At 41.7% G+C, this 27197-nt stretch overlaps 1 protein-coding gene across 8 annotated transcripts in view; it reads right to left on the minus strand.

The window, feature by feature from the left end:
* The window catches only part of WNK2 (WNK lysine deficient protein kinase 2), a 106115-nt gene that overhangs the window by 20987 nt on the left and 57931 nt on the right, over positions 1-27197 (minus strand). For 4 of the 8 annotated variants that reach the window (XM_090148141.1, XM_090148142.1, XM_090148144.1 and 1 more), the window contains exons 10-26: positions 24614-24766; positions 21155-21343; positions 19614-20153; positions 16841-17155; positions 14022-14071; positions 13142-13307; positions 12945-13061; positions 12631-12798; positions 12359-12404; positions 11137-11253; positions 9214-10301; positions 7435-7486; positions 5715-5770; positions 4955-5637; positions 3691-3905; positions 1521-1736; positions 572-670 (exon numbers count right to left, since the gene is read on the minus strand). In XM_090148141.1, the coding sequence (XP_090004267.1) occupies positions 572-670; positions 1521-1736; positions 3691-3905; positions 4955-5637; positions 5715-5770; positions 7435-7486; positions 9214-10301; positions 11137-11253; positions 12359-12404; positions 12631-12798; positions 12945-13061; positions 13142-13307; positions 14022-14071; positions 16841-17155; positions 19614-20153; positions 21155-21343; positions 24614-24766 (4270 nt within the window). The remainder of the gene's footprint in view (positions 1-571; positions 671-1520; positions 1737-3690; positions 3906-4954; positions 5638-5714; positions 5771-7434; positions 7487-9213; positions 10302-11136; positions 11254-12358; positions 12405-12630; positions 12799-12944; positions 13062-13141; positions 13308-14021; positions 14072-16840; positions 17156-19613; positions 20154-21154; positions 21344-24613; positions 24767-27197) is intronic. The other 4 variants (XM_090148140.1, XM_090148139.1, XM_090148138.1 and 1 more) reach the window with 3 other exon arrangements.

The raw sequence follows: 27197 nt of genomic DNA on the forward strand, positions 1-27197 counted from the left end.
AAAAATTAAAGAAAATAGAGTGGATATAAACAGTACTGTAGATCGTGTTAATACAGCCCTTGTATGGAAGTTATACCCTTCAGTGACCTTCTAGTATTGTATCAGCTTGCTACATGCATGTCTTCATAGTCCAAACATGTGTGAAAGAGACCATTCGTCTACAGAAGGATGGATTTCTTTTTGTTGTCGCTGGAACCGGGACAGCAGACATGTATATTTGCCACATTGCAAATAAAAAAATTACTTCAACATAAATCACATAAAGTACAAAAGCTTTGATAAGTCCAGGATAAAATTTACCATTAGGCTATATCATAAATGATGAGATCTTCCACACATGCTTTTGGTGCCCAGGCATGAGCCAAAAGCAGTGCAAAAAAAGCTTTCATATGAAAAATTAATATAAATAAGGTGTGTTTGTGATGATTACTTAAAAGAAAGATAAAGAAAGATAAGATGGCTCAGAAAAAGGGGCATCCTGCCAAACATATTAGAGATATAAAACATGAGATTGGAAAAAGGGGTAAAAGAAAGATGGACTGTGATAAAATACAAAAGAACAAATACAAACAGATGGACAAAGACACAGGTCCACTGAGGAATCTGGTACGAGGTTTGCTACTAGATTTATAGGTCACTCTCTCAGACGTTTGGTGGAAAACCGTCCAGCCTGTAAATGAATATAAAGGGAAGAAAACAAAGACACTTATAAAGTACAAGTAGCTGTGATCAGATGTCCTATACCATCAGTCAAATCAGCTTTGTTAGTTAAACATCCACATCTCCATTTTAACTTTGCCAAAGAGGATTAAGTTAATTGACCGTACACAAAGGATGCAATAACAGCAAAAGAGAACAGATAGATATTTTGTAGATTAGTTTGGCAGGATGTGCAATGAGAGGAAGGTATTTTAATCATCATTATAACTTCCACTATGCATGGCAACAAGATCAGTCAAAGCCTACAGAGGTATGCACTACACAGAAGTACCAGAAGTCGGGACTGGGGAACAGCCAATCTACTCTACAGTCATTTAGCTGGGGTTCCAAAAGCATGCACAACGTTAACCCCTTAGATAAAGGGGACATAACTTGGTTCTATTTTTTTTCCACACCTGAGAAGGATTAGTATTTTATAATGAGAATCTCCAGGTCTAACCCATATCAAGGGGCTAAAACAACAGCCCAAAATAGACCATGGGAAACAGTCTCCTATCCGTCTTCATTTCTTAATTTTTTTTTCTCTTCCCTATTTTTTCTCTTTAAGAAATCCACTAGGCAGACTCCAGAAAAAGTGTCAGTAGCACTGCTGGCAAAGGTAGAAGGTATTTCCTACCTACAATCTAGTGTGCCTTCCTGAGTGTTGACTCTGAATACTGACAATACTGCAGTGATATTTTTAAAGATAAGCCTGTAATTTGGATTGCCAAATCCACTCCTAAAAGTTCAAGCATAAGGGAAGCAAATTGATTTTAGCATGTGCTGGAGGATATGCTGAACAGCTGGTAGGAAAAAATCACCTTGGCCAGAGCTTGCGTTCACATCACCTCCTTCGGGGCCTAAGCCGGAGCAGATGTCAGAAGACAAAGAGGCTTTGACAGAGCACGGCTGCTGTGTCTGAACAGACTTCCCAAATGTGGCTGACACAGAGGAAGTTACTCCTGTTGTTTCGGGAGATCCAGGCTGAGCTTTAGTTGTTTCTTTGTGGGGTGAGTCTTTAGAGTCTGAAACATTACCTGAAAGAACAAAAACAAAATACAAGCAACAGCAAATGCTAGGAAACTACTGAAGAAATATCAGTGCCTAAAAACAACTGCTCATTTGCCTCCAAGAACAGCAGTCTACAATTCTGAAGTACCATACGAAGCACAGACTACACAGATAACCAGCACCACAAAATAGTTTACGCATACTGTCACTGCTCTTGGTCATCCAAGAAGATAAGTTTGATTTTTAGAGTTTCTTTCCTGAGTTTTTCAGAAGGACTGGAGTCAAGAACTCTGAGAGCACTGTTCAGAGCTGCAGAAGTACCTGATTAGGACAATGGAGGCACAAGATGATTGAGCAGAACAAGTAGGTTTGCACTCAAACCTGAGGTGAAAGCCAGTGGAGAAAAATAAAAAGCTGCTGAGAAGTCTTTTTTTTCTTTATAACTATCTATATATAGATCTATAAACGTCTCCAAAAATATACAAAAATATGTATCTATATAGGTATATTGGGTAAGGAGACGTTTAGCAAGAGAGTAGCTCTGTAATCAGAAGGCAATGCTAATTAGCATATATCAGTAACTGCATGAGACTACCTGCCCTTCATCTCTGAGAAATTACCTTGGAAAGCCCCAGAAATGAGGAGTCTAACTAGGTAAGGGTGAGAAGACTCAGGTGTGAATACAGGTTCTCAGAGTAAGGAGAAATTCATTCAGTGCCTCAGAATAGTGAAAAATAATAAAGAAGAAATGCAGGAAGGAAAGCACGCACCAAAGAAGCAACATAACTGAGCAGACTGCCATTCTCTAATTTAAAGTGGTGGTTAAGAGGAGGACATTACAACTCAGAAATAGGTTGAAATTCTTTGAATTAAGGTAAAAGGCTGATATGAGCCAAGGTCCATGAGCAGAGACAGAGAGATATGGGTTCTCTGTGTAGACAGAAAATGGCCACAGACAACCCAAGAACAAACTGGCAAATGGATAGACAAAATCACAGACATTCACAGCATCTCACCACAAGGAAGGGAGATAAAACCTACACAGGTTAGCCAAGCAGCAGCAAAATAGTTATGAAAGACTAAACACTGCTTCAGATCCTGTATGCAAAAATACTCAGATTCGAGATGGATCACAGAACGTCTTGCCTCCGAATCTACTTTCTCTGTCTTAATTGAAATCCTTAACTAAAAGCAAAACCCTCTAAAACAGTCTTATAAGAATTTCATTGCATCAGCCTTGCTAAGCCAATCTGTAGAAGTGATGTTGCAAATGAGACCTACCAGATTTGAAATACGTCAATATGGAAGCATGCTACTCTTCCACATAATCATATGAACTAAGCTGAAGGAAAATTAATCTATTCTACATCCTGCTGAAGAAATAGGCATTGGAGTGTATCAACATTTGTTATCTGTAGTCATCTTCCTACCTTCCGAAGAGATAATGACTCAAGATTGTCATACTGTTTGAGAGCATTTGAAAAAATCCCAAAGTATTTCAGATGGCCAAAGCATCCATCACAGATTGTATTAACTGTTTTCTTATCTCCCACTCTTGAGGGAGCAAATAGAATCCTATCTTATTTATATAGCATGGTGTAGGAAAAAATAAACAACAACAGGATACAGCACCCAATCAATAGAGGACTGCAGCTCCTAAGAAGTGAATACAAACATCAATAAATTGCATTTGTAGAAAAGATGAGAAAATGTAACCAGGCTGTATTCCAAATTAAAGTGGGATACTGTTTCTCTGCCAAACGTTGTCAACAATGCAGGGAAGGTACAGCTCAGCACGGGGCACTGTAACAAGATGGTCTCAAAGGAAGCCCACTTCAAAACCAGTTCACAGCATGCAAACTTAAGACACCGTACTAAGAAGAAAAAAATCAGTAACTTTTATGCAGTCCATGCAATTACACAGCAAAACCATAACAGCCAAAACTAACAGGGAAATGGAGAGTAACCCAGTGCACCTACTTGTGCTTGATGTTCCACTCCTGAGCTGCTGAACCAGAGGGTTTAATAGTTTTCCACCTTTCAATTTATTTTTGCTGGTTCTTCGTCGACGGCCGCTTGGCGGGGCTGAGTGAAGGAACCCCATGTTGGGAGGCAGGGGCTTCCCTAACCGAATATACAGTGCCTCTATCTCATTCTTCTGCTGAGTCTGAAGTTCGGCAATTTCTTTCATATGCCTAAGCATAAAAACAAAACATTTGCTAGCGTGTATTTGATAAAGTACCACACGTTGGCAGCAGGACTAGCTATGAGATGAAACACAACAACCTTCAGTCATAAAAGCTACCCAACAGCGTGTGAAGTCAGAACCACCTACTTAGCAAAGGTGGTGGCTGACTTCTCGTACACTGATTTGTAAGATAGAACCCGAGGGAGAGAAAAGATTTAAAATATGCTAAGTAAAAGCAATCAGTTTTGGAATTCTGATTTAAAGATGCCATAAAGTCCATTTTACACTTTTTGTATTAGTGTAGTTCTGTATAAAAAACGTGTAGCATCTATATTCAGCAAAACCATTATATCGTATGTTAAAGATTTTGTTTAGGCTACCAACTAATGCTAGTATTTATCCATCACACGTCAGCAAAGAAAGAAACATTAATGCTGTAATAAAGCTGGCTGTGAGGTCTGGCAGCACAGCAGACTACTGAGGCTTGTCAGACCTCCCTGAGATTGGGCAGATTGCTGAGGTTTAGGCATGGTGTGAGGTGAAGTGATGGTTTTAATTTAGTACCTGCTAGCAGGTATCTATCGAAAGAGTGACATCAGGAATAGTGGTGGGTCTGTAGGTCTGCCAGTCTGAAGCACTCTTGCAGAGAAGCGCATGAAGAGAGCACCTTACAGCTCTCCATGCAGACATCCATGTTATGCGACCTTACCCAGCACCCACACTGGATCCTAATACTGCACACAAACACATCACAACTGCTACCACTTGCTACTGTATCAGTGCACTTTTTAAGCAGGGAAACTGGACATCACAGGAGAAATTCTCTGATTTAAAAAGAAAGTTAAAGCTGAATTATTCTACTTCCAAATGGAAGTGGCAAATAAAGTGAGGCACAAAATGATGCAGGATGACATTCAAGGGGAGGTCTCAGTGACGCCTAATTTGCTCAGGAGCAGTTTACTCACTACAGCTATGCAAAACACATTTGCTTAGCACATGCAGAGATGCTGCCTAGGTATCTCAATGCATTCTACTCTAGCACTGTTCGCAACATACTTTTCTCTCAAGTTCTGCAGCTCTTTCTTCATGTCTGCATCTTCAAATTCGGAGTCATTGTCACTGCTCATGTACGATGACTGCGAGTGGAAGGACGTTATGTTGATGGTAGGAATCTTTGTTCCCTGCCCGTTCGGTGAATCGGGGCCTTGGGAGCCCGCTTTTCCAGTCCTTTGCAGAAAAGCTGCTGCTTTTTTAATTAAGTCAGAGGCTGCACTACTGCTCGGAGGGGACGGCTGAGCCGCAGCAGCCTGTCGATGGAAGGGTTCCTCAGCAGAATCACTCGAGCCCTGGTCACAAAGGACATCAACAGACGAGGCTGTCTGCACCCGTCGGACAGCTGTCTTCTGGTCAGGGCTGGAAGGGAGCTCATCCAAATAGACGTCTGGGGGCGCAGAGAATCTTAAGCAATGCGGCGCTGCTAAAGTTAATTCATCTTGCGTGCTGCTTACTGAAAACCTGCCAATAGTTTTGGCTGGTGTACCACTATCATGAGTTCCAGACTGTTTTCCATAGGAACCGGAGTCTAGAGAGTCATCCCTTTGAAGGTTATTTATCACCCCATCTGCTGTTGATAGCTGCATTACATTATCTGTGTGCGTAGATGAAGTTGTAGCCTTTGCCTTCTTGTTCGTTTTAGAAGTTTCCATCTGTTTAGCTATGCTTGATGATGTAGGTGTAACCTGGAAAAAATAACAGAGGTTAATTTTGAAAGTAACTGTAACAATCAAATATAAAATTATGCGTGGTTTCTGGTTACCTGGAGGAGGCCCTTTGCTGGAGTCACAGGAGCTGGAGTGATGCTCGCAGCTGATCCTGGTTTACAAGTTGGAGAAAAAAAATAAATTAATGTCTGGAATGGTTTTGCATAAAGCAAGCCAATGGTAAACTCAAGGGTAACAGTGCAGCACTGAAGAATGATGTAAATACTAATTCCTTGTAATGCAGGATCTAGGATTTTTTCTTTTTTTTTTTTTAAATGCAGGAGACAATAATGATAACCGTACCAATTACCTGCACGTAGATACTAGCTTCAGTCTATTGATTTGGGGAATTCAAATAATAAAAAGAGTGTGAAATTTCTTAAGTCAACTGGAAAATTTTAGAGAGGAAGTCGAGTGAAATTTGCATGGTACACTAGACCTGTATGACCAAGGTATTCCTCATGTCTCAAAAAAAAAAAGTAATTGCTCTCAGATATTCATGCATGTAAAATGCTGCATTTGACCACAAATGGACCATTATTTTACACCTTTCATTTGACAGATACCCACACCAACAATTCAAAGTGCCTGAAATGAAGTTAAACATCACACTGCTGAAAGCAGAAATTACAAGCTCAGAAAATGTCACTTGGACCACAAAATATGTGAGAAGCAAAATAACGTAGACAACACTATTTCACTACCTGGGCCACTGCTTTTGAAGTTAAGGCAGTGTACACAAGCTTTTCAGAAAGCTGCTTTCTTATAGCACACTGCACACAGTGAACATACGACCTTCATATTCCTGAAACAGTGAAATATATTCTTGCTTTATGGTATCCAAGATACATTAATTCTGCTACCCGGTGCTACATTTCACTTGCATGTGCTCTTCTCCGCCTCTCACACTGACCTAAGTGATGGACTCCAATGAGCCATGAACATTTTTGGCAATTTGCATGACTCAAGTTCCCTTATTTATTCTAGGAGTACTGCACTTCCCTGCAGCTTGAAGAGGCAGTACGTGAGCTCCAGCTCTGAAGCAGGCAGAGGTGCTGCAGGCGGCTCCAGGTGTCAGCAAAGAACTGTCTGCTATCACACAAACATGGCATCACTTTGCCATGACAATCTCAGAAAAGAAATGACCAGCCCTTCCTCACCTGCCACCTGTGACAGGGGCAGGAGTTTCAAACTCCTCAATGCTTAAGACTTCTCATGACTTGCAAGACAGGTAAAAGGAGTATTACAACCACTCAGTTTCTTACTACTGCTCCTACTGTGTTATTATGGAAATTGCCATTATATCTGCAAGTACTTAATGAAAAGAACTTTTTCCTAGCTCTCCATGGGACTCTCAAACATCTTACAAGCTTCTCCCCGGAGATGCTACCCTCAACCATATGATTTCCATCAACTCCTTTTTATGCAGCCCCAGAAATCCAAGGGACTTTCTTTTCAGATGTTTTAATGGCACCAGAAATTTACTGTTGAGATCACAGACTTCCACATGAACACCCTATACCATAGGCATATATTACCTACTTACAGTTTAAAATAAATCTGCCTGTGAGGCAGTTTATTTCTAGGAAGCTTGACAGGAGCGAGCTACTTAATACTTGTTATATTTCAGCAGGGTCAGCAATGCGCCGGGCACTGCTGGGCAGTTAACCAAGAGCTAGCAGCAAGGAGACATAGGAGAGGACCAGGCACAAGTACAGATCCATCGCTGCAGCTCAGCACTGAAAGGAGCATTACCTCTTTGGCTTGCTGACCCACCTCTTGCTTCCAAGGACTCAGTCCCAATGCCAGCAGCCTCAGACTTCTCAAGCTTTCAGTAAAAAGAGAATAGAAAAGCATTTCAGTCTCCAGCACAAAGCCAACGCATTCTCATCCTCTCTTTCTCCGCCCCCCCCCTCTATACTCACACTATTGTGGAGTGTGAAACTATTTTATATTGTTATGGCCTCTTAGCTTTTCTTTTAACTCCCCCATTTTTTTTTTTTCTCCCTTGGAAGACAAAGAGGAGACTGCAACCTAAGTCAACATAGGCACTGAATTATAAATGAAATTTGGTCTTGTTCTGTTTTGCTTTTCCAGCAAAACGACATGCTTGGCATCTATCTCTTCAGAAAGTCCCAGATTTCAGAAGGATTAGATTCAATTACTGGAGAGAGACCACCTTTCATAAACAAGGCATTGTAACTGCAGTAGGTGGTCATTTATCACCACATAGTTCAAACCAGTTGCTCAAATGCAGCCGTACTTCCATAAAATATTGCATCTTTCCAACAGTTCATCCAGCTCATACTTTATGAAACTGCCTCATCCTTGGTAGTGGTGGTGCGATTATCTCCAGAAGAAGTCTTTTCAAAGAAGGTAAACATTGATCTTCTAGCAGAAAGTGCTGCAAATCTTTTTAATTTCATGAACTCAGCATTTAGTCTGAGAAACTGCAACACACATCCAGACTGAATAGTGATCTAAGCCACCAACACCAGTAAACTAAGTAAAATTAAAAACACAACAAAACCAAAACAGGAAAGCTCAGCTTTCCTTACCTATTTCCCAGGGAAGTCTTACTCTGCTAAGTTCAGAAGAAGTCAAAAGAGATTGCTCCTGGAAACTGGGCAATCATCAACCTATGGAGTCCTGCACCAGCTGCAGCACTTGTGTGAAGGGTCCTGAGGTGTTTATTTTATTCTGACTGACTTAGAAAGCAGGTATTGTAATCCCTGCCAATAATTTATATTAGAAAAAATCCTATAAATATTTCATGTTCGGTGCTACTTACCCTACTTCATTTTCAAAGAGAGAGCAATATAGGCTGTGTTTGGAGTCTGTGCTATTTCAGTAACCTACTACATATTCTAAAATTGGTCATAAATGTATAATATGCAAATTAAACATTTACCATTGCTAACTTTGTGATAACGATACAAAGCAAAACTCTATTCATAGACTATAATCAGTCTTTAGAGGAGGTCTGTGAAACTGCTCTGATTCCACCTCATCCATAAGTGGGACACTCTCTGCCAGCTCCCTGCTGCTGTGTGCATTTGCTGCAGTATGAGGCAAGGTGAAGCAGAACATCCCCATGTAACCAGCTACACATCCAAACGAGGCACAGATAATACCATGTCAGAGCCAGCTGACCGGACAAACACTATCTTCCCTCTTCAGAACTTAATGACTATTCCCATGATGCATATTATCTTAAACTACAAAATGTCATATTTCTGCCTGCTTTAGAAACAGGATATGATGAGAAATGCGAATTAAGATATTTGGTAGCTTAAAGACCCGAAGGAAAAATCTGGCTTTCACTGATAAATGTTTATGTAAAGTGAGTCAAGTTCTAACTTTACGAGATGCACTCTAAGAGAACACTCACAATGGAAAGCAGGCAGTGACAAAAGGTAATACACAGAGGAGATGTAAAATGTTTAGAGGAGCAAGAAGCCCATACACATGTTATACTACAGACTGCTTCTGGGCTCTACTTCAGTGGTGTCCATGATTTAGAGATACAAAGGGCAAAGTCACTGCTGCACTAACCAACACTGGGTGAGGTGCAATCTCAGGTGGCACAGCTGGCACAAACTGGGCCTCAGCAGCTTTCAGCTCCCGGCAGCTATCCGTAGTGTTATGGCCTGGTTCTCTCAAATCCAACACCAACTTGGGATCTTCGGTGAATGGTGGCAAGTTAAATTCACTGTCTGCCTGTTCCAATGGCACAAAAGCATCTGGAGTTCCTGCTGATGCAGAAGAAGTCGGGACATATTCCTGGTAAAGTAAGTTGCGCAATTTCTCATCGAGGCTTTTTATTGTGTTGTCAACAAAGTCCACCCGGGGTGGCCCCTCTCCATCAGACTCCACAGTGCATGGCTGCTGCTGCTGCAGCAGGCCGATCCCCATGCTGGCGCAGGTGACAGGCTGTGTCTGGGACAGCATCACGTGCTGCTGGGATGTGGCCATGGACACCTGAGTGGGGCTCTGAAGTTGAGATCCTGCCAGATTGAGAGACTCGGATGCAACAGATGCAGGAAACACTTGATTCACAAAGGAGTGCTGCAGCACGCCGGGCTGGCCGGCCTCTGGCAGGTGAGGGATCTGGGCCGCAGGCTGCCGCTCCAAAACAACAGCATCTGGGAGCACAGGGAGCGGGCAGAGCTCTGCTGCCTTGGCAGGAGCTGGCGGGACTGCTTTGGGTGGCCCGACACTGCAACACGCTATCTCCACGTCAGGGATACACATGGCCTCATCTGCCTGCTGCTGCGCCTGCTGAGTAGGCTGGGCAGCCAGGGGAGCATCAGCAGGCTCCTCCAGAGGGGCAGCACCTGGGGCTGGAGTGCCAGGTGGGGGAGGTAATGCTGCTTGCAGTAGAGAACATTCCGGCTGGCCTCCATTAGCAGCTGCCTGCTCCAGGATGTTTGGAGCGGGTCCTGGTGGCGCTGGAGCTGAGAGCTCTGCCTGGCTCGGCAAGCCAGCTGAAGATGCTGCAGCAGGAATTTGTGCCAAAGATGGAGAGGCCCCAATGGGGCTGTCACAGACGCTTGCCTGTAGAGGAAGCTGCTGACAAGCTAAGACACCAGGCACATCCGGCACCGCAGAGTTTGCTTGCTGATCATCCGACTGCTCCAGGTCTAGAAAGGACACAAACAGCATGTGAACTTCTGATGGGCTGTACGAAGTGAAACAAAGTCACTGCAGAGCCTCCTGGCTAGCTGCAGTGACAACTACACCTAGCCTGAACTGATCTGTGTTCCCTAGAGAAAAAATTAAGGCTGCAGGGACCCATCTGGATACCTTCCTGTACAACTTACACTAGGGAACCCACTTTAGCATGGGGTTGGACTCATTTCCAGAGGTCCTTTTCAACCCCCATGATCCTGTGATTAGAATTTCAGCCACGCTATAGTGTAAGGCAGACACTTAAAACTCTGAAACTTCCCCTAAACTCAGATAAACATTTCTAATTTGGTTCAGCATAATAAACACACTTATGTTGTCCATGACTTTAAGAAGGCTCTTCATCAAAAAAAGATGTGAACTAATTTTGTGCGATATCTGTTTCCTAATCAACAGGAACGTTACTCTAAAATATTTCACCTCAACACCTGAGCAAGGACAGGACAGCATGGGTTGTTCAAACTATGTGATGTCTCTGGCATGTAAAATTGTCTTCAACTGTTAGAAAGACAATGAGGCCTAGGCTTCATAAAGTACACCTTTTATAAGGTAAGGAAGAAGAGCTCTTCTACATCTCAGGAAGTTTTCTTTATCATCTTGGAACAGGAGGCTGATGAGTACAGCTCTAAGCCAAGGCAGACATACATCAGGGTCCACTCCTCCCCCCACCCCTTGCCTTCCCCAAGCCATCAGAGTTTTCTGAGGGACTGGGGTACTGAGGATTAAAGCCAAGTGACTTCTTTACCTTCTGAGACAATGTTTTCTAAAAAATCTAAACTTTGTAAATACCTGGACCTTCAGACTGCTGTGCACTCTGAGGAACTGGTGGAGAAAATTCTGGTGCATCAGTAGTTGGGTTTTCCACCACGGGGCATATAATAAACCACCTTTTTCCAGTATGCAAAACTAGATATGAAAATAAAAAGTAAACAGTAGTTTTGGTTTATTCCAGATCACCCATCATAAGCTAGTTTTAATTTTTTATATTTAGATAGAAAATCCAAATTCCTGTAGTAATAGCCAAGATTACAAACAATGGCTCCCATCTGATTCTCATCCCTGAGAAGTCAGTTTCTGTAAGGGAGACTGACATCACCTGATTCTGCCACACATTTCTAGTAAGTTTATATTCAAGTATTAATTATCCTTAGAAAGATCATAATTACATACAGGACAAATTTATGAACTATTCTGCAAACAGATAGCTTACTATGGAAAAACAATGCCAGTTTTAACTTTTCTAAGTAGGAAGTGTTATAGCTAACATTTCTTTCAAGTCTCATCTCAAGGTCTGGCATATGTAAATGGCAAACCAGAATTATACACACTTAGTAACATCCAGCATAAGTATAAATGTTAAAAAAAAAAGTGCTAAAAAATGATATTACTTTTATAGGCAAAAATAAACCAGATATTTTTAGCAGAAAATCTAGTCAGTAAAGATCATCCAGTTTCTGCATTCATTAAAGAAGTCCTATGTTATCCTTCCTTCCCAGTAATTAAGAATTTTTGAAACAATGCTTCCTCCATCAGAGATTTAGCTTTTTTTCTACAAACGTACACTTACACAGAGATAAAAGGACCATCCCCTTCCCTTCCACTTGGCTGTAAAACCCACAAGATGTAATGACATTCAGACGCCCAAAACCCCCCTCAATAATAACGAGGTAGTTGAAAGTATGTGGGTTAGAAATTTCAATTAAATTACCAATGCAAACACATCTTTTAACTTTCTCTTGCAGATGTAGTTATGAAAAGAGTATGCTTCTTGAGTTTTACACCACTGATTACCTACTGATATAATTTAGGGCTTCCCTAGATGTCCCAGGTGTCAGTCAGCTTACCCCTATGATCGTCAAGGTTGCTAACAGCAGAGATCACTGTCACACCCTTATTTCTAGATACAACCACCAGTAAAACTGGTGATATCTTCCTGAATCTAGAAAATTTATGCAGAAGTTCATCAGCACTTCAAGCTTGAGATTAAGCTTTTATTCAAAGGCACATTTACCATTTTGTTGATACACAGGTGTCTTCACTTGAGATGGCCGCTTCTCCTATTCAAAGAAACAAACAACAAAAAACCACTGTCTTAGCATCAAGCAAGAGCAGCACTATTGCAAGGAATCTTTATATCATAAGTTTTAACTGAGTTAAAGAATTGTTTTTCTAGCTAAGAAACCTTTTTTTTTTTTCCTTTTGTTTAGTGCGGGTTGTGAAACTTCTTTACAGTAATTGGACACTGACAAAAAGGTATCAACCAAGAACTCTAACATTTCTTACCTCATTCATTTCTGTTCCATCAGTATCCTGCTGGGGACTTGTTCCCTGATCAGAACTTCGTTCTCCTTCTGTATCTTCACTGAGCATATCTTCTGCTTTATCGATAATATCTTTCATTTGTTCAATAAATGTCTCTTTCTCACTCTGCAATATGAATTCATTCTCCACCTACAATGTCACATCAAAACAGAGAAAAGAACTATAACTTTTTGGCTAATGTCCCATTCAGCTTGTAACAAGCCCATATGAGAATAAACTGGTTAAGGCAACTTGTTACATCAAGAGCCTTGTGCAGCTACATCACCAGGTCTTACCATGTAAGTAGCAATTTCCTCGGGTGCATCACCATCCAAATCAAACTTAAAAGTCACCATTTTGTGATTATGTGTTTCAAGCTGGCATTCCACCATCTTATCCCCTGTGTTACAAACCTGCAAACAAAGATTAACAACACTTATTTCTGGCACAACTGAACTAATCCTGAATTTATCCCTAAAGAAAGAATACTTGCATTTAATATAGTCAGTTTGGGTCTGTTGGTTTTCTCCTGGCGTGAACGAGCACGTGTAGATTTCTTATGTTTCTTCGAAGACTTTCCTTCTTGTTTTCCACTTCCTATTGCTCCTTCAAAGCTGTCACTCATCTCTTTACCTGAAGCAACATCTGGACTCATGTAGCTTTGTAAGAGAAAGGAAGAAATCCCCCAGAATGAAACTGCCATCACACAGTAGAGTTATGTATAGATAAGATAGAGGAAAATCAGACTACAAAAAAGTGTATGTTCTGGCCCAGATTGAGCCAGCTCCTGAGAGATGCTCAGTAAGTGAAAGGAGCTCCTCTAAGTCAGGCATGTACTCTGGCTATCACACCTAACAAGAAATGACCTACCAAAGTTTCTGTCAGTACCATAAGGAAGTGCCATCATTGTTTCAGTAATTAATGCATTACTAGGCTTGAGTTCAAACCTGTGCGCTACAAAACCTCAGAATGAGCTCTGGCTGCACGTTTTAATTCTTGTTATAATGATATATCTGAGTGGCTCAACATACAACTCTCACCAATACATCATCCCCTATAACACTCTTGGAATGGATCATTACAGAAGGTGATACAAGTACACCCATTCCAAAGGGGAAATAAGCTACATACCCAACCACTCCAGCATAAAACGCCTTTGTACAGATCCAATGGCATCAAAATCAGGGATCATACCACTTGAGTTATTTTAACAAAAATAAATTACTTGCTGAACTGAAATTTGTTGTACATACATCAAGGTTAGGATGCAATACCCAATCCGAAGACTAAGCATTTCAGTTAGCCTTATAAAGACAGAAAAATCACCCTCTAAAAAGAAAACTTTTTTTTTGCTGAAATGATTATAATGATACCTTTCACAGCTCTGTGACAGAGTTTGAAGCTTGTCCTGTATTGCCTGCTCCTAAAACATAAGAAAAAGTCATTTAAGTAAACAAAAACATCCTTAAGAAAGGTTTGTTGTTGAGATATTATTAATATCCTAAATCATTCTCTTTAACCTATTCATCAATTTTGAAAATGCCCCATTTCACCTTCTTATCATCATTTCTACCCAGACACTTTTAGGACACCAGTCTGCCAGCTCCCTTCCCTGCTGCTGCTGCTAAAGCAGAAGAGGCAGTGAAAGAAATGAAGCACTCCTCACCACAATGGAGAAGTTTTATTGCAGGACAAATTCACATCAACACCTGATTTCTTTTTGAATGAACGTAAACTATACACCAATGTGTCTTATTGCTTTATATTGTCCACTGAAATAATATTAGGTATTTTAAGCATGCTTGGCTTATTGTGAGAGTTTCTGATGAACTTCCAAATAAGAGACAAAAATTTTTTTCTTAAAAATACACTCTTCAAATAATGACGCAACAGAAATTTACCCTAAAAACTTCCCTGTTCCCTGGTCCAATGGTAGCCCAAGCATCAGTGGTGTTTCACCATGCAGACCTGATAGGATGACGCCCTATTACTACAGCCTCATTACATATATGGGTAACAGATACACACACACCTGTGTTTGTATATAGCAGTATATGTATATACACACACATCAGTTTTTAATAAATATATATAATTATATATATTTATAAACATACATAACACTCTTCCATAGACACAGTTACAAACAAACCCCTGGACTGTCATCACTGTATACTCATACCAGAAGAGTTTTTAACTGTAGTTAAAAGCTCTGAGGTTAACCAGCCCACACCCCTCCTTGCTTATAACGCCACTCACGGCCATGCCAAAATTGACCGCAGTTTCTATAAAACTGCAAAATTAATGAACAGTGAGAACACAGACATAATGTATCCAGATTTTAGTAATGCACTTCATCAAGTGCCTTACAAAATCTCATTTGCCTGATCAATCCAAATTGGTTTGGATATGAGTACTGCGACACAATTCAAGAAAAGACAGATAAAAGCATCATGGCAGAGCAGTAACAAAACACGACATTCGGAGTATCTACAGATACGAAACTCCTCTTACATCCAAGAAAACCTTAGCAAAATATGTCATAAAATCAGCATGGGGAGTACTTGGACCAACGTGACCTTTGCACAGAGTCACAATGTAATGCTCATGTGCTTTGTCAGGAGCCAGCTGTGATGATCAGCACTTACAGCTCACTACAGCTGCAGGATTCCAGCATCTCACATATCAAAGAGCTCCAGAGGCCAGCACCTGCACTCTGGGCTTGGCTCTGACTGGAGCTTTCACAGGTGTGAGTAGAGGGAGGGAAGCTTTGAAAGAAATAAACCTGGATATCATATTGTCACTCAAGAATTTTTTTATTTTTTTTAATCACACCTACTCAGTGCCTTTTCTGCATTCCAGGAAAAGAGGGCAACAGTGTGACATTGGACTGATTTCTCAAACTGCACAAGAGAAGGGACATAACTTACAAGTGAAACATGAGAATGAATTTAACAAAACAGCCATTACTTGTTCCTAAGGATGTGATAAATTGTCAGGACAGACACGTGCCCTGGAAGACACCGATTTCTCAGTTAACATGGGACAACTTGCACCCCCCCTACATGATACTGAACCATAGCAACAATATCTGTTCATATTTCCAGAAGCTCACAACAGGAGGGGCCCTGCAGGCAAGGCTATAGCTTTGGCATCAGCATGGATTCTGACAAGAGCTGCACACAGCTGGACATCTAATGGAATTCTTAGGTTGTACTGCATAGGAAAGGATCACAACAAATGCACTGGCTAAAAAAATTAGTAAAGATGTAAACCTCCTCATTTGTATGTAAACCAAGATGTAAGCCATTTACAGATGTAACCATTTACAATAACCATTTACAGGTGTAAATGGTTACTTTGGGAGGAAAAACCACAGAACAGAACCTCAAGAGAAAGCAGAAACAGGAGAGCAGAATTGTTGAGGGACATTTCCATTCAGAAATGGAAGACTTATTCACCAAGATCTAAAATGCCAAAACCTTTGTTTTGCTTTGCTTATGGGTATCTATCAAAGAACTGGAAAGAAGGAAACGTTCTGTGACATTCTGTCAAGACTGAAGCTTAAACAATCACGGGAGTGGTAAGAAAAGCCAAAAGAGCAGACAGGGCAAGCTGACAGTTCCAAAAGGAAACAAACAAAATCTATCTTGCTTATATGACCATTGAGAATTGGTAATGTCTGTGAGTGCTTGGAAAAAAAACAATCCCAGGGCCAGGCTAGAACTCAGGCAATACAGGATTGTACAATACTAGACAAAATACAAACAAGACCCAAGCTGAAGAGCATGAAGGGTGAAGAACTGGATTATGAAATAATTTCTTAAGGCAAATGATGATCAGTTGCACAATTGCTTGAGACATTTAAAACAAGACTGGACAAAACATGGATGAAACTCTGTAGAACAGCTTCTTACTGACCCACAGCACTTAAAGACAGCCATTTAAATTCTGTTTGTGCTCAGCTACTGACAAAGAGCTGCTCTGTAGCTGACTTGTCCTGCAGCCCGATCACTTCAAGGAGATGTTTCACAAGCAGTCAGGGTGCAGCATGCCATTGGAAATATTTGCTGAGTTAGCATCTAGAGCTGGCTCTCTATCACGAGAGCGGAGAATCTCCCTAAAGAACTAAGCCCACGGGCATACAGGAGGTTAAGGGCAGGCTGGTGAGTGATTTAGGAGACGGCTCTACCTCTTGCGATGTCTCTGCCACTGCCTGCACGGCTGAGCCGGGAACGGGGAGCTGCTGAGCCAGGGGCTGGGAAAGGTCTGGCTGAAGCTGCAGAACACCCGAAGGCTGTAGAGGCAGACAGTGATCTATGGGCACTGGTGGACTAGCTGTAGCAAGGCTGCCATGAATCTGTGAAATGCTTTCTGGAGCGACGCGGGGAGGCAATAGTTCAGGTTGCAACTGCAAAGGCGGTGACATGACTAGCGAAGGCTGCACTGGGAGTACCGGCACCTGGGCTCCAGTTTCCAAACCATACTGAGTATGTCCAGTAACCTGCTGCAACACAACAGACACCTAATTAAAACACAGCTCTACTTAGAGTGCTCCTGACTTACATATCAAAGCGCTAAAGTCACCGTGGTTTATGGAAAAAGGATTTTAAATCTACAGTGAGAATGCGAATGTGTGGTCTCTAATTGAAAGGGCAACTGCAGTTGAAGTTGGCTTTAAAACAATCAAATCGAATCAAAGGATTCTTCCTAAATAATCATGACAGTGTGTTTATTCAACAAGTGCTAGTTAATTTATAGAAACAAAACCATCTTTCACTAAGAAAGCAAAATCTTAAGTTATGAATTGATTGTCCAGTTTGCTGTTTCCAGTATCACAACATCCATACGGAGAAATATATACTTTATCAGTAATTTAAATCAGCACTTTTCAAATCTGTTATATATAAACCACCTGTGGACAAAGGCTAGGCAATTAACTCTTTTTATTCTGAACATCTGCAGTGTCTTGCAGAACACACTGTCTTCCACTTCAACATTTCAAACCAAATTTCAGTCTTGGCACGCTAAGCACTGAGGTCCTGATCCTGCAAACACTTCCTTGTGTAACTTTGCACAGAGGAAGTTTCATTTATTCAGTGGATTTCTTCAATGCATTAAAATAACTTGTGTGCATAAACGCTTTGTGGGAACTGGACCTATGCGACTAGATGCCAACTACCTTAGAGACTGTGTTGTTATTCTGCATAACAGTTCTGTGAGTTGTATATTTAAGAACAGAACATTCTCCTTTTAGGAACATTGTGTATTTTTCCAAGGGGTCCGAGCTTGTAGGAAGAGGAAAAAGGAAAGAAGAATTAGGGAAGAAAGAAAATTTTTCAGTAGTAGGTAAAACTGCATTACTTGTTTGTGAAGTATCTGTCATCACCTGGAGATTCAGAACAGTGGATAATAAAAATAAATGAATAAATCAGGACTCAAATGAGAATTAGAGCTCACAGTTTCATCACCATGTGCTCTGTGCAGAACGTAGATAGGAGCTCACATTACTATTCCAGGTTTTAAGTGGATAAAAATAAAGATGCCTTGCAACACATAGCTGTTACAAGACTGCCTAAGTGGAGGTTTTTAGACCAGTAACTACAGTGTATGGAGCAGAAGAACAGCGACAACTTTTTTTTTCATCTTTACGTAACTAAAATAATTACAAAATGTCTCAAAGTAGAATTTACCTGAGTGTAACTGAACACACAGGCACCTGAAATCAACTGCAAATACAGCTCTGTGTAGGAATGCCTGTGTTTACAGAAATACTTTTCTGTGCAAAGCGTTTTAAAAGATAGAACAGTGTAGTTTTGAATACACTATTTTGAACCCCTATGTTCTTGTCTGTTTTTTTGGTACTATTTTTTAAATCCTGAAAAGTATAATGGAAGTCTTGTGTGTATGTATTTGGTCTGGTTCTGGTGTTTGCCATGCCCAATTCAGTTCTTTCTAAAGGCATTGGAAAAGCTGTGGTTAATGAGCTCAATGGGAACTGCCTCGGGCTCCACACTGCCTACACTCCCACAAACAATATTTCTGTACCAAATATATGGCTGAAGACAAATTTAAAAATGATGTATTGCTTTGAAGATGCCATGATATGGCAGGTTGAAATGGGATGTTATGAATTTTAATCAGTGTGTTACAACAAAGTGATGTAGTAGAGCAGAAATTTTCAAGAACACTATTATTAACAGATTTACTGCTCTCTCCCGCTTGGGTCAGGCTGCATTTCATGTTGTCATATCACAGATGTGGCAATGGAAATGTTAACAGACTCTTAACAAGCCCTGAATCAGCTCACTTGTAAGCAGCACTAACATCTGAAGCTTCATGTTATGCTTCATTTCCTCTAAGGGGGAGAAAGGGTCTGCAGCTTGCGTTTGTTCCCATCTGATAAACCTCTTCCGTAGAGTTTTCTGGAGTTGTTATCAGATGGTCATTTCTCTTGGCTTTACAAAGCAAACTTTTCAAGCAGTTCTATGTCAAAACAGCTCTCAGATCAGTTGCTCCTGCCAGCTCATCCGTATTTTGCCATCCGTATACAATGTCCCTGCACCACGAGTATACCGGCAGAAAGACATTAGCATCACCAGTGCCATGCAGTACTGCCAGGGCTTAGTCACTCCTCCCGCCCCAGGAGAACCACAGCTCACATTTCCCTGCCACTCTGTTGTAACTGAGAAGGGAGAGGGAAGACAGAATTCAGGAGCGGGCACTTCGCCCACTTTTCAGTCCTTATGCCCACAACATCCATCTGCCCCCACGTAAAGACCTCAAGCGCTTCACACGAGTTCAGCTCTAGCAACCACCTCCAGAACCAAGGACAAAGAGTTAACAGAACATCTTAATGCAGGAAACCAATCTCCCAATTGCATTTAGAGTGGAACGAGCCCCCAGAACGTTCAACAACCACCCTACAGCCTAGCACCGACACAGCCCAGCGCCGGACAGATTACCTGGTTACCGGCCCCAGGGGCAGGCAGTGGCTGTTCTGATGGATGAATTACACCTGGCTGAAGTGACTGAGGAGGTGGAGGCTGCTGCGGCTGGGAAACGGCTTGCGTGCTCTGCGTGTGATGGGGAGAGGGTGCTTCGCTCTGGATTATCTGCTGGAAGGTGGTCGGGTACATCTGCTGCTGGGGCAGCTGGGACACCGCGTGGTGCGGCGGCAGCGCTGGCACTCCTGGCGGAGCCACGGCAAGCAATGGTATTGTAGCAGCCGACATATTTGGCACTATTGTTTGGCAGGGCAAGACCAGAGAAGCCACAGTTGTATGAGGAAGGTTCACTGCTTGCATGGGGAGGGCGGGGGAGTTTGGTGCCATGGGCAAAGTGGGGTTCATGGGGAGGCTCGGTAAAATCACAGCTGGAGCGAAATACTGAGAAGGAGCAGGTATGGGGGGCACGTTTGCAGCAGGTATATCAGAGAGGTTTGGAGGAAGGTTGTCAAGTCCTGCCAGAGGAGTAATTGCAGGAATGACAGGAAACTGAGGAATCTGAAAAAAATATAATATCATATAAATTGCAAGAGCTTTCATTGATGGTACAAAGCAGTTTCATTTGCCATACAGTATGCAAAGATCACCTGTGCCATGATAATTATGTCTGTTAATCACTTCCATTTATTTCCTGAGGTTTACAAACAGTAATAAAAACTTAATTATTAAACCATTAGGGGAAAAAAATAAAATTTCATTTTAAGGGGATATTTTTGGGAGTTTAAAACTATTTCTCATGATAGTTTGCAGCCTTCAAGCAACATCCTAATTAACAAAATATTGCTTCCATTTTAACGGAAGGGAAATGGAATCAGACCAGACAAAACAGTGCACTCTTTCATGCAAAATACAACACGATGATTAAAAATCTTTGTTTTCATAAAGTCTGTCTGCATCACAGGCAGCAGGGGAAATGCTGTAAAATGGTTTTTAAAACCAAAACCTCCCAGTGACACTGCAGACCATGATAACTACCCCATTATCATGGAAGCAGCTTGCTTCTTCCCCTTGGGGTAAGCTGTTTCACATCACAATGGCTGCCACTAGCAAGCACACCAGCAAGCCATTCCAGGCATAAGAAGGGTCCATCCCCAGCACTGAACTTGGGAACAGAGATGGGAAGGAGGTAGAGACTGTGGAGAAGCCAAGAGCTCTAAAACAAAAAAATGGACGACTTCTCATGCTCTAAAGCCTGGAATGGGGAAGAATACACCATGGGGGAAAGTGCAAAAAATATGCAATTATAGCAATTTTGTAACTAACTGGATTATCTCGGCATGGCACAGGATTATTCACAAAGGATATTTTTGGTTTTCAAAACAAAAACATACGACAAAGAAAAATAAAGGGATTAGGGGAATGTTGAATACCTATGGACTGAATTGCATGCATGCAAAATAGCCACACACACACACAAAAAGAAAACCACTGCAAATCATGTTAATTATTAGCTGGAAAGCTTTACTCAATGTATTCACATAGTTTTCAAGAGATATTACCTGGGAAGGGGCAACTGGAGGAAGCTGTGGCACGGTTGAAATCTGAAGGGGTTTCAGTGGTGTACTACTGGCTGCCACCTGAGAGGTCTGGGGCTGGTACTGGGGCAGGAGATGGGGAGCAGGCTGGATGGGGCAAACCGGCTGGCTGGCAAGCACCTGCTGCAGAGAAGTTTGCTGTGATATGGGTTGCTGCCAGGAAAGAAGGAAAGAAAGAAGAACAAAGAAGGTCATAACATGTATATTATCAACGAATCAGATCACTGGAAACAGCTACGCTGCACAGTCAGATCAGAACCATCACTCAGTAAAAATGCTTTGTAGAAGGGAAGGGTACTCCTAATTTAAACACTGTATAAGAGCCTGTGTTTAAAACACATTTGAACTTCAGATACATTACCTGAAAAGACAAGCTCTAACTATTTTGGAAAGGTTATTTTTAATGACTCAATCTCTAAATCCCAGAGATTGTTCTGGTTGGCCTTGTAAAATCCCCACCTACTGGCTTCAAAGAGTCCCACTATGCAGATTACACCCCACTAATCTTGGTATTTAAGAGCTGACTATGTAATGCATCAGGCGCTGAAATAGACAACACATTATTTGAGATGTGAACAAAACAGTAATTATCATAAAAGCTCTAGCTAGATCCCAGTTATGTGTAAGGTGCTGCAGTAACAACGTGGCAGCCAAAAAAGCAATTTTACCATTACCTGGGGAATGATGTTCCACTGGCCTGCCAGATCTTATATAGCATAGAGGAAAAAAAAAAAGCTGTACAAAAGCTGAAAATAATTAGTAAAAAAATGTCACATTTTCTATGATTCCGACATCTCCTTCCTCACTTCTGTTAACATTGAAAATACTACAAATATTTTACACCTTGTTTCAGAAACATGGCGCTGAGGCACCAAGCTGGCGCTGGATATATTTGGACATGCATCAGTCAGCCTGAGCTCTGCAGCACATAAAATCTAATACCGTGCCTAGTGTTCATTCTAAGTTCAAAACGAATAGCCAAGCAGCTTTACCTTTCATTTTTGCCACTTCTGCTGTAAGTCAGTAGAGCAATAATTTGCTCTGCGCTTTTTCAGCAGCAGGATTCATCAACCAGAGTTTCTAGATACATTAGTACAATAGAACTGTACATGATGTATCAAGGGAGCCAGATGCCACCTAGCCTTAAACAGCAAAAACTCAGCCACAACTGCTAAGTTTCCAATCGGTGAACAAACAAGCATGTGGCTACTGGCACTCCTTGTCTGGGGCCGAATGGCCTGAATGCCACAAGCAGCACTGAAGGTGGCACTGAACAGGTACTGACCAGCTCTGCACAGCACCAGCTCATCTCCTGCAATATTTCTGAGTCCCAGCAGAGCATTCCTCTCACACCTCCACACAGCGTATGCTTGGGCTGATAAATCTCCCCAGCACAAAGCCAGCTCAGGTATCTGGGCATCTGCAGCTGGGTTAATCTGCAGCTCAGACAGGCTGCCAGCAGCTAACTGGGAATTGAGTCCACTGACCACGGCTGCTCGACCTGCCTGCAATTGAGGGGACACTGAGTTGTAGGCAGAAAAACTGTGCTCACAGAACTAAGGTAACTTCCTAAGGCCTGCACCTTCAGTCTACAAAATGTGTGTGGACTGGGTGAAGCGTAGCGAGTGGAAAGAATCCAAATGAATTGCACTAATTTTGGCTCAACCTAACCTCAGTGTTATAAGTGGACAGATACCCAAAATGAAAAAAATAAAATACTGAGGAGATGCAATATTGATCTCCATCTGAGTCATCAGCATATATTCATAAACGATCAATATATTTCACTCTTTTATAGAGATGAATTTATCACCCCGACTTCATGTACTCGGGCTGAGACAGCCTACTGTCCTTCTACAAAAACCTGCAGTTCTCTGCTGCTCAGAGTAGAAGGAAGATTCTGTATTCAGAGTAGGTCTTCCTAAAGGGAACCAAGAGTGACACAAACATTTAAAAGTTCCTAAAATTGGTAAATGCCAATTACCAAAAGCTGAACAGTCACTGAGCTACATCTCCCACAGCACTGAGATGGACTCAGGTGTTCTTACATTGCAAACTGTAATACAAGCTGCAAACTGCATGTGTTTTCTTCACACGTCTCTGCTGCTTTGAACTATCCTGAGAAATTTAAGAATAAAAACTGCGTAAGTCTTGCCTTGATCTGGGATTGCATCCAGTTTTATCCTGAGGGCAATTTCATTTAATGAAACTAATGGCCTCAGGCATGAACTCTGTCCCGGAGCTCACATCACAGCACATCTTCTATCAGTGTCCAAAGGAAGTATACATGGGCACAAACAGAAAAAGGGAACTATGCAGCCTGAGTCGCTAGAAAACAGATACAGTGACTGCTCTGTCTTTGTTTACTAACAGAGATGGAATTATTTCAAGAAACAGCAATGCTTGGAAGGAAGAGTATATAGAATTAGTTAAGTTCGGTAAATACCCTATCCCAAAACTGCATTTTCCAGGGGAACAACATGTTTTGATCTGTCAGCATAAAGCTCCAGAGGACACTAGGAAGATTACTGTGATCAGAAATGTCCTCAATGTGCTTGAGAAAGTGTACAGTTTTTGGCACAAAGAACCATATCATCATCACTGTCCATCAGAAAAAAAAAATCTAATGCATCATAAAATTTCACATAAGCAGGCATTTTTCAAGGACACCAAATTACACTGTTTTTATACTGATTCTTTAAGAAGAATAGGGCATGTTAAAAAAAAAAAAAATTAACACAAACACATTTTGGTAAATAGGAAGGTATGAAGCGACCCAATATGTGCCAGACATAAAGCACATAGGCATTCCCCAGCCTCATCAACAGTTTCATCAACCCAAGGAAGCCAATGTTTTGCTATGATCACAAAAATGAGCCACAGATCAACACGTTATACAGGTCTGTGGTTACATTTCTTACTGCCTGACATCACCTTCGTACAAGGAAGCAACTGCAACCTTCACAGCTGTCCCTGCTTGAAAGCTGTGTTGTGTAAACACTGTTAAGGACCAGGACTTTTTGGGGAATTTGATGATTCAATGTACATTAAAAGTTACTATTTGGAGACAATTCAGAGAGATTCTTTTCTTAGAAGATTAAGAGATTTGATAGATGCTTTTACTGAATTACAATTAAAAGGCACAAATCAAAAAGCAGCATCTCCAAGTACCTGAAGACAACTGATCCCAACATCAAAGTTGCTTTCTCACCTTTTAGAAATATTTTGAGCACAAGCTGCCAAATAATGAAGTGAAATTAATAAAAGCCTATTATAAAAAAAAAAAAAACAACAACAAAACAATAATGAAATACTATACCGAAAGCAATGTAAATGCTCAAGAACTGAAACTTATCACAGGTACTGTCTCCAGTAGAGCACGGACAAGGTGTGGGGTGAAGCCCCTGGGCAGCAGCCCCTCACCTGCTGGCTGGCCAGCACTGGCTGTGACTGCCCCAGCTGCATGGAGGCCACGGTGGTCGGCTGCACCACTGGGAACGTCATCGCTGGCTCCTGGTAGTGCTGGGGCCTCTGGGGCACCACTGCAGGTGGAGCCTGAACAACGGGCAGGGCAGGCTGCAGCAAGGAGAAGGCAAGGTTAGGGAAAAGAGAAGGCTTCCTGCTGAAGGAGTCCCTGCAACTGCCAAGAGTATGCATTCCAACAAATGGTCAACTTAATACTTAGGTCAAAACAGAGGAAGAAGACATGATGACACCTTATCTGCAAGGAATGGAAAGCTCATTAATCTAAAAACATAGAAAAAAGCTGTCATTCCAAAGGCCAATAAGACAACCACACTGCACTGCATTTCATCTGGAAGCAAGCATGCAAGCCAGTAAAACCACTGAAAGCATATACATAGTGACAGAGGATATATCAACAAGCAGCCACTAATGGAGTAAAGCAGTAACTTCACAAAGACTTTCGTAATTTCATAAAGAATCTTCATCTTTGAAAGAAACAGGTAATTTCCTTGAGATGGATGCCAAGAAAATAAATAGAGAAATGAAAAAAATTAAAACCACGAGGGAAATTAAGACAAAAAAAGAGTTTAGGTAAGGCTTGTACCAGTAATAGTTCTGATACTTCAGCTCAGAGTAGGTAAAGATGTTAAAGCTAAGCAGTTTGTCAGACTGATGTTTATAAGCCTGAAACAAAAAAGCTATTCCAGCTCCAGTTCTGAGCTGGTGTTATCTCCCAGGAAAAACACAATGGTAATTCATCTTTCTAACAAAAATCACTGAATTATGGAAGGCTTTGAGTCAGATTTTTGCCCGTGAATAAAAGTTATTATTCTTCCAAATCTTCCAATAAAAAAAAAGTAATGCATTTATGTCCAAATTAGAGACCTACCAATGAAAAGAACGAATCTGCTCTAAAACAGTATGCTGCACAACATAACGTAATAATAATAAAAAACCTTTAAAAGATGTGCCTTTTGAGTGCTATATTTAGAGCTAAGTTAATGCTTCATGCGAACAAGAAACGAGGAAGGATGCGTCTCAGCAGAAGTATGCACATGGGAAAGGTGGTTTCCACAGTGGAGGGATCTGGCTACGGGTTTTTCCTTCAGGTAAATGGAGTCATGTTTCAGTGCATTCACAAAATACTGTTCACAATTTCTTGCAGGCATTTTGGAAAACATAAGGTAAAACCAGGGAAAATGAAGCACTCCCAAAGTACGTTGGGTAAATCTGGATCAAGCAGGAAACAACCACTGGTCCTGGATTTGACTTTTCTTCTCTTAAGTCAAATAGCACGAAACAAAGAATTAACCTACCACATCATTACTGTCATTTTTACTGGGTAGGCTGCTTCCACTGCTCAGGGTAGCTGCAGTCACCCAATTGCTTTTCTCTGCCAGCAGTGTTTTGCCAGTGCAAGCTTCATGACAGGGCTGGAACAGTCCAGGCATGTTGGCTTCTCCACAATCACAGGATTCAAAAGGCGGAATATTTTCTGCAACCCTTGCAGATCTCATGGGAGAAGAACTGGTCTTCTGGCTAATTATGTATTGTAAAGATTCATGTAACAAAGGCAGGTCTAAACTTCTGCCACATGGCCCGCTGGTCTGGGGGAGAGGTTGAGACACTGACTTGTCTGGGATCCGGCTGCACAGGGAGTGAGCGCATTCAACAGGCATCAACACTTTTGGCGTGTTTTGGTCTTTACCAGACTGAAATAAGCAGGCCAGGCACATCTGACAAGCCTGCTGGAGAAACATCAGCTCAGTGGGGTTTGCTGAGTTCCCGAGTGCCATCGGCGGTGATGTGCCTGCTTCCCCTTCCCTGGTCTGCAGGTCAGAGCTCCCTTCCCTTAACTCCTGGGGACAGGACATCGCATCCGGAGCCAAACTCACAACAGAGTCACTGTGGCGACGAAAAGCACACGGAGCATCGCCTGCCACACGCAGCAAGCGTGGGCTGCAACAGGAACACGGGGCAGCTGTGGCTTCTAAAGGGAACACCGCACCGTGCCTCTCAGTGGGATCACCTGAAGATTTGTGTTCACTCGCATTCGTTTGTTGTTTCACCACTAGTTCCATTAACTGCTTTTGGTCAAGGTCACAACAGTGTGAAAGCCTGACTGGGCTACCAGTCCTCGATTTTGGAGCCTCAATAATGGAAGTACTTCGCCGTCTCTGTGCAATATTAAATCCAGAGCCAGAAAGGTAGTGAACGGATGTTTGACCTTTGTCACAGTGGGGAGAAACATCACACCCAAGAAGGTCTTGAACAAGTGAAGGAGCAATAATGTGTGGCTATATTGACAGTAAATGAAAACAAACAAGTGTTCTCAAATTTATGCACGAGCTTAAAAGCAATAAATCAAAAGCTGTAAAAAACAGCTACACTGTTACTGCAGCTCAGCGAAAACAGACTGATGAAAAGCTCTTTAATTGGGAAAAAAATAAAAAAGACAGCTGCTAGCGAATCACGTCTTAAAAATGGCACGATGAACTACAAGTACACTGTCTACTCAGTGCACATTTTAGATCAACTAGAG

This window comes from Phasianus colchicus, chromosome 11 (assembly GCF_987193195.1).
Source record: "Phasianus colchicus chromosome 11, bPhaCol1.hap1.1, whole genome shotgun sequence".
Classification (NCBI taxonomy): domain Eukaryota; kingdom Metazoa; phylum Chordata; class Aves; order Galliformes; family Phasianidae; genus Phasianus; species Phasianus colchicus.